At 33.1% G+C, this 8,879-nt stretch overlaps 1 protein-coding gene across 1 annotated transcript; it reads right to left on the bottom strand.

The window, feature by feature from the left end:
• Positions 1 to 3,381: 3,381 nt before the first annotated feature.
• Positions 3,382 to 4,458, bottom strand: LOC139871459 (uncharacterized). Its single transcript, XM_071859169.1, has one exon. The coding sequence runs from the start codon at positions 4,456 to 4,458 to the stop codon at positions 3,382 to 3,384; it is 1,077 nt and encodes a 358-aa protein (XP_071715270.1).
• Between the last annotated feature and the right edge of the window lie 4,421 nt (positions 4,459 to 8,879).

The following is an 8,879-nucleotide window of genomic DNA, read 5'->3' on the forward strand; positions in this document are numbered from 1 at the left end:
TTCAAGCCATCCAAGGATCCTTTGAAGCTAGATCTTTTTTTCTCATTTCCAGTAGGTATATCCACAAAACCTAAGGTAGTAATTATGTTCATAACATCATTTGATTCATATATATAAAACTACCTTATTCGAAGGTTTAAACTTGAAATCACTAGAACATAGTTTAGTTAATTCTAAACTTGTTCGCAAACAAAAGTTAATCCTTCTAACTTGACTTTTAAAATCAACTAAACACATGTTATATATCTATATGATATGCTTACTTAATGATTTAAAACCTGGAAACACGATGAACACCATAAAATCGGATATACGCCGTCGTAGTGAAACCGGGGGCTGTTTTGGTTTGGATAATTAAAAACTATGATAAACTTTGATTTAAAAGTTGTTCTTCTGGGAAAATGATTTTTCATACGAACATGAAACTATATCCAAAAATCTTGGTTAAACTCAAAGTGAAAGTATGTTTTTCAAAATGGTCATCAAGATGTCGTTCTTTCGACGGAAATGACTACATCTTTAGTAATTGACATGTAAATTAAATTTCCAACTATAAACCTATACTTTTTCTGTTTGGATTCTTAAATTATAGTTCAATATGAAACCATAGCAATTTGATTCACTCAAAATGGATTTAAAATGAAAAAGTTATGGGTAAAACAAGATTGGATATTTTTGATCTTTTTAGGTACGGGAAATGTTTAACAAATCTATACAAATCATTTCCTAGCTAACTTATATTGTATTATACATGTATTCTAATATATTATGTAATCTTGAGATACCATAGACACGTATGCAAATGTTTTCATATCGACCCATGTATATATATTATTTGGAACAACCATAGACACTCTATATGCAGTAATGTTGGAGTTAGCTATACAGGGTTGAGGTTGATTCCAAAAATATATATACTTTGAGTTGTGATCTAGCCTGAGACGTGTATACACTGGGTCGTGGATTGATTCAAGATAATATATATCGATTTATTTCTGTACATCTAACTGTGGACAACTAGTTGTAGGTTACTAACGAGGACAGCTGACTTAATACACTCAAATGTTTAAAACATAATAAAAATGGTTGTAATTATATTTTGATCATACTTTGATATATATGTACATATTTGTATAGGTTCGTGAATCGATCCATGGCCAAGTCTTATTTTCGAGGAGGGAAATATCTGTGAAAGTGAGTTATAGTCCCACTTTTAAAATCTAATATTTTTGGGATGAGAATACATGCAGGTTTTATAAATGATTTACAAAATAGACACAAGTACGTGAAACTACATTCTATGGTTGAATTATCAAAATCGAATATGCCCCTTTTTATTAAGTATGGTAATCTAAGAATTAGGGAACAGACACCCTAATTGACGCGAATCCTAAAGATAGATCTATTGGGCCTAACAAACCCCATCCAAAGTACCTGATACTTTAGTACTTCGAAATTTATATCATATCCGAAGGGTGTCTCGGAATGATGGGGATATTCTTATATATGCATCTTGTTAATGTCGGTTACCAGGTGTTCACCATATGAATGAATTTTATCTCTATGTATGGGATGTATTGAAATATGAAATCTTGTGGTCTATTATTATGATTTGATAATATATAGGTTAAACCAATAACTCACCAACATTTTTGTTGACGTTTTAAGCATGTTTATTCTCAGGTGATTATTAAGAGCTTCCGCAGTTGCATACTAAAATAAGGACAAGATTTGAAGTCCATGCTTGTATAATATTATGTAAAAACTGCATTCAAGAAAATTATTTTTGATGTAATATATTCTTATTGTAAACCATTATGTAATGGTCGTGTGTAAACGGTATATTTTAGATTATCATTATTTGATAATCTACGTAATGCTTTTTAAACCTTTATAGATAAAATAAAGGTTATGGTTGTTTTAAAAATGAATGCAGTCTTTGAAAAACGTCTCATATAGAGGTCAAAACCTCGCAACGAAATCAATTAATATGGAACGTTTATAATCAATATGAACGGGACATTTCAAATTCGACCCAACGTCTTTGTCTCATGTTCAATTGCTTTTGATCAAAGATGTGCTGGAGACTCTTATGATTGGTGAATATGGTGAATTTGATTCCATAAAGATAGTGTCGCCACATCTTTAATGCGAATACTACAGCTCCTAGTTCCAAGTCGTGGGTAGTATAGTTCTTCTCATGCTTCTTTAATTGTCGGGATGCATATGCAATGTCTTTCTGGTGTTGCATTAAACACGCCCAAAACCTTGGTTTGAAGCATCACAATAGACTACAAAGTCTTTAGTTCCATCAGGTAGTGATAAGATAGGTGCGGTAGTCAACTTTTCTTTCAGGGTCTGAAACGCAGATTCCTGTTCATTAGTCCACTCAAACTTCTTATCCTTATGAGTCAACTTGGTGAGTGGTTTGGCAAGAATGGAGAAATCTTTGATAAATCTTCGATAATAACCGGTAAGTCCTAAGAACTGACGAATGTGTTTCGCGTTCTTAGGTGTTTCCCAGTTCTGAATAGTCGTGATCTTTGCAGGGTCAACATGTATCCCATTACTGCCAACTACATGTCCCAAAAACTGAACAGTCTTCAACCAAAAATCACACTTGGAGAACTTAGCATACAACTGTTCCTTTTATAATAACTCCAGAATTTGTCGAAGGTGTTGTTCGTGTTCTTTCTCACTCTTAGAGTAAATGAGAATATCATCGATGAAAACAATCACAAACTTATCGAGATAAGGCTTGCATACTCGGTTCATGAGATCCATGAATACAGCTGGAGCGTTGGTTAATCCAAAGGGCATTACCAAAAATTCGTAATGTCCGTAACGAGTCCGGAAGGCAGTCTTGGAAACATCGGATTCCTTAACCTTCAACTGATGATAACCCGACCTAAGATCAATTTTTGAATAAATACTTGACCCTTGTAATTGGTCAAATAGGTCATCAATACGTGGAAGTGGATAACGGTTCTTGATGGTTAACTTGTTGAGTTCTTGGTAATCAATACACATTCTCATTGTGCAATCTTTCTTCTTGACAAAAAGAATGGGTGCTCCCCATGGAGATGAGCTAGGACGAATGAATCCTTTCTCTAAGAGTTCTTGTAGCTGAATGGATAATTCCTTCATTTCAGATGGAGCTAGTCGGTATGGATCCTTTGCAACAGGTGCAGCACCGGGGATCAAATCAATTTGAAACTCAACTTGTCTTTGTGGTGGAAGACCAGGGAGTTCATCAGGAAAAATTTCAGGAAAGTCTTTAACAACGGGAACGTCTTCAATACGCCGTTCATCTGGCTTGACTTCTTTTATGTGAGCCAAAATGGCTTGACATCCTTTCATAAGGTACTTTCGGGTTTTGATTCATGAGATAAGATTAAGTTTGGAACCACCCTTGTCTCCTTGGATGACAAGAATTTCACCAGTTTCGAGAGGAATATTAATTGTCTTATCAAAACATTGGATACCCACTTTCATCGGGGATAACCAGTCCATCCTTAAGACTACATTAAAGCTTCCTAGTTCAACAGGCATTAAGTCAACCTTGAAGGTTTTATTGGCTAGAGTCAGATTACATTCCTTGTAGATTCGGTCAACTTTTACAAATTTCCCGTTGGCCATTTCTACAAGACACTTAGTGTCTAAGGTTTGAGTTTTCTCGTCAAATAAGGTACATAATTCAATAGACACATAGCTTCTATCAGCACCAGTATCGAATAAAACAGAAGCATAGCAGTTGTTGACAAGAAACGTACCAGTGATGACGTCATCGTCGTTCCTAGCTTCTTCAACGGTCATGACGAAAGCTCTTCCCTTAGCAGTATCAGTTGTTGCAGTCTTGTTCTTAGGGCAGTTGTTCCTGTAATGCCCTTTTTCCCCACAACCGAAACAAGTAGGCACGGTTGAAGTTGTATTTGTAGCAGGCAGAGTAACTCTATAATTCCAGGTCGAGTGACCAATCCTCTTACACCTTCCGCACTTAGTAGTGCACAACCCATGATGATGTTTATTACAGCGTTTACATTGCGGCTTTGTTCCAACATAACCATTTTTTGTAATATCACCAATCTTCTTGTTTGAATTCTGACTTGCACCTTGAGTAGGTTCAAACTTTCTTTTGTTATCAGTAGTCTTCACTTCGGTTTGTTTTTCCTTGGCATTTCTCCTTGTAGCCATAACCAGATTTTGGGTCATTAACATCGTAGCCTCAATAGATTCTTTACCAGCAGCTATAACATTCCCCTGGATTTGAGGAGGAAGACCGATGATATACTTTTCAATCTTCTTACTCTCAGGAGTAACCATACTAGGGCATAGAGCAGCTAGCTCTAGAAATCGATTGTTGTATTCCTCAACTTCAAGATTTTTCATTCTCAACTCCCAAAATTCGACTTCAAATTTTTGAACTTGATTCCTGGGACAATACTTTCCAGCCAGCATAGTTTTTAATGTTTCCTAGGGTATGGCTAGGGTAGCAGTCCATCCAACTTTACCAGCTTAAGCAGTCCACCAAGTTAGAGCTCCACCAGATAGATTTCCAGTAGCATACTTGACCTTGTCAGCTTCACCGCAATTACTCAGACGAAACACAGATTCCATCTTTTCGAACCAACGGTTTAGTTCAATTGGTCCTTCGGTCCCTTTATAGCTTGGTGGCTTACAATTCATAAATTCTTTATGTGAGCATGAGTTCGAAGGGTTTCGATTTCCGTTGTTGTTGTTTTGATTATTGTTGTGTCCTTGAGCGGCAGCAAGGAGTTGTCGAAATTTTTTATTTGTGAGAGTAACGTTAAGAGAGTTGGTGTCGTTACTTGGTTGTTGTTCCCCAGCCATTACAGTATTGTTCTTCAGCAATTGTTCTATTTACAAGTGATATTCGTTTAAATATTAAAAGGTGAAGACAAAAGATAGATTCGACGAATTGAAGATACAAACGACCAAAAAGCTAAAAAGTACAAAGTACAATCAACGTGGTTCATATTATTGATGAGAAACGTCTAAAATTTACAAGAGTACGAGCCGCGAAACGCAAAGTACAAGATATTAAATAGTACGAAAGGACGTTCGAAAATCCGGAACCGGGACCAGAGTCAACTCTCAACGCGCGACGCAACGGACTAAAAATTACAAGTCAACTATGCACATAAATATAATATAATATAATATATAAATAATTCTTAAAATTATATATATATTATATTTATTTATTAAAACCGTCAGCAAATAAAAAAAAAAGTATGTTAGCAGTAAAAGAAGGCCATACGATCGCATGGCCAGGAAGACCAAAAACCATGCGATCGCATGGTGCACTGTATTAGCTCAGGTCCTATAAATTTCGCGTGTTTTGGCCGAAAATAACACATCTTTTTCTATCCTCTCTATCTCTCACGATATATATATATATATATATATATATATATATATATATATATATATATATATATATATATATATATATATATATATATATAATTTATAATTTTAATTTTAATTTAAGATTAATAATAATAAGGGTATGTTAGCGAATGTTGTAAGTGTGTAAGTCGAAATTCTGTCCGTGTAACGCTACGCTATTATTAATCATTGTAAGTTATGTTTAACCTTTTTAAATTAATGTCTGGTAGCTAAGTTATTATTATGCTTATTTACGCCGAAGTAATCGTGATGTTAGACTAAATATTAAAGACGGGATAATTGGGCTTTGGACCATAATTGTGGTTTGGACAAAAGAACGACACTTGTGGAAATTAGACTATGGGCTATTAATGGGCTTTATATTAACTAAATGATACCTCGTTAATTTAATATATAGACTTATAATTTGACGTATTTATTTATAACCACATACGCTCGGGATATCTATAAATACCAATAATTATTCATTTGACCGGACACGGGGATGGATTAATAATCAATAGACTCGTTGAAACAGGGGTGGATTACATTCAAGGGTAATTGGTGTAATTGTTAACAAAGTAGTAAAACCTTGGATTACACGCAGTCGATAACCTGGTGTATTCATTAAACAAAGTATTAAAACCTTGTTACAGTTCGAATCCCCAATTAGTTGGAATATTTGACTTCGGGTATAAGGATAATTTGACGAAGACTCTCGCACTTTATATTTATGACTGATGGACTATTATAGACAAAACCGTATGGACATATCAAATAATCCAGGACAAAGGACAATTAACCCATGGTAATAAACTAAAATCAACACGTCAAACATCATGATTACGGAAGTTTAAATAAGCATAATTTCTTTATTTTATATTTCATCGCACTTTTATTTACTGTCATTTTATTTATTGCACTTTTAATTATCGTACTTTTTAATTATCACAATTTTATTTATCGCACTTTAATTATTGTCATTTACTTTACGCTTTAAATTAAGTTATATTTATTTTTAATATTTTACATTAGGTTTTAACTACGACTTAAGACATAAAATCGATAAACCGGTCATTAAACGGTAAAAACCCCCTTTTATAATAATAATAATAATAATACTTATATATATATATATATTTATATTTATACAAATATAGTTTTAAAAATATAGCGTTAAACTTGGCTAGCTCTCTGTGGAACGAACCGGACTTACTAAAAACTACACTACTGTACGATTAGGTACACTGCCTGTAAGTGTTGTAGCAAGGTTTAAGTATATCCACTCTATAAATAAATAAATAACTTGTGTAAAATTGTATCGTATTTAATAGTATTTCATAGCAAAAATATAACTATTTCGTATACACCTCTACGCACATCAAGTATTTTTGGCACCGCTGCCGGGGACTGCTTAAACGCCGGAAGCAAAACGCTATATATATAAAAAAAAGATTTTTAATTTACTTTTGTAATAATACGTTTTAAATATTAGAAATAAAAATTTAAAACATAATAAAAAAAAAGTAAAACGAAAATATATATTTTATAAAGTATAAAAGTATTTTTTTTAGATCTTAAAAATATAAGTGTATTTTAATTACTTATTTTAAATTTTGTAAAAAAATCAAAGTAAAAAAAAAAAAAAAATAGAAACTGAGCCTGCATTTTTGACCTGCATTTAAACTGAAACTGCAAGCCATGCGATTGCATGGCTCGAGTGTAGAAAACTCATGCAACCGCATGGTACCCTCTGACAGGTCTGATCATTAGCTGGTACGGTTTAGGGAGTTTTAATAATTATTGTTATTAATTTATTAACCCTAATTAGGGTTTATTTATTTAATTAGTTTTTATTAATTAGTTTTAGTTTTATTTAATTTGTACTTTTAAGTTATAATTAGTTTTAATAATTAATAAATTAATACTTTTATAAAATAAATAATATAAAAATAATATTTAAAAAAAATTGTATTTTTATAACTTTAGTTTTATTTTTATATTTCCGTATCTTTTTATTAGTTTAATTCGTAATTTGTATTTTTCGTTCGTAATTAGTTTTAAGATATAGTTTTTGCCGTAGTTTACTTTTATTTCTAGATTTTTAGGCTTTGCCGTAAAATCCCTTAAGTACTTTCTCTTTAGATTAAGATTTAGGCGCCTTAGAATTTTACGACGTCACTTATTGTTTTAGTATTTAAGATTTTAGTACTTTTTAAATAATTGCCGTTTTGGATATAGAATTCTTTTAAGCTTTAATACCTTTAGACGTAACTTTTAATTCTTAGTTTTTAGACTTTTAAGTTTCGACGCGCTACGTTCTTTTTATTATTTTTCGACCTTTTATTTTTTTGACGTTTTTTCGACGCGCTCTTTTTCTTTCTTATTTCTCGACGTTATAGTTTTTAGGACATAGAATTTTCTATTTTTTCTCTAAAATTTCTTTAGATTTCAAAACGAAAAATTATTTTAAGCGGTTAAATTGATAGACATCCAAAATTTTCTGGTTCGTAGTAATAGTTGGATTTGTTAGTGGCGAGTTGTGGGCTTCCGATTTAAAGGGTCCTGGCTACCTGCTGCATCTATTAGCTATTCGAAACGTGGGCAAAATCAGAAAAGTCTATTAATTTGATAACTTATATAATTTTTATCTTTTATAACTAATAGGATATTCAGTGAATGCACTGAGCAAAACGTTCACCACCTTTCATACGTTCACCACCTGTAACTCGATCAAGACATCTAGCCAATATTGTCGCCGTTGATTTTTCTTTAGAATCGTCATCTAGTCGACCAAGTACTCCAATTCAAATTTTCGATAATCCATTTTTTGAACCCGACCTCAGAATTGAGAATCCGGAGGATATTCAGGGACAATTCAGAGATCCTGAACCACTAATCATTCCTCCTGAACCACAAATCACTCATTCGAAAATTGTCGAGGAAGAAACCATTAAGTCAGAATCCTCTAGTGATTCAGATTCAACAAATTCAATAATGGAAAATCTGGAACCTCTAAGTATGGAAGACCGAATGAGAGCTAAACGCACTGGCCAAGGTCACGCAATTACTCAACCAGACATTAATGCGCCAGATTATGAAATCAAATGACAAATCCTACACATGGTAACTAATCAATTCCAATTTAGTGGTGCGCCGAAGGAAGATCCAAATGAACATCTTCGTACCTTTAATAGGATCTGTACTCTATTTAAAATCCGAGAAGTGGAGGATGAACAGATCTATCTCATGTTATTTCCCTGGACTTTAAAGGGAGAAGCCAAAGATTGGTTAGAATCATTACCTGAAGGGGCGATTGATACATGAGATGTTTTAGTTGAAAATTTTCTTAAACAATTCTTTCCGGCATCTAAAGGCGTGAGACTTCAAGGAGAAATTGTTACATTCACGCAAAAGCCAAATGAAACTCTGTATGAGGCATGGATAAGATTTGGAAAGTTATTAAG

Source organism: Rutidosis leptorrhynchoides, chromosome 10 (genome assembly GCF_046630445.1).
Source record: "Rutidosis leptorrhynchoides isolate AG116_Rl617_1_P2 chromosome 10, CSIRO_AGI_Rlap_v1, whole genome shotgun sequence".
NCBI classification, from domain to species: Eukaryota; Viridiplantae; Streptophyta; class Magnoliopsida; order Asterales; family Asteraceae; genus Rutidosis; species Rutidosis leptorrhynchoides.

Coding starts and splice junctions, on each gene's coding strand:
- LOC139871459 (XM_071859169.1), bottom strand. CDS start 4,458: ATGCTGGCTGGAAAGTATTGTCCCAGGAATCAAGTTCAAAAATTTGAA.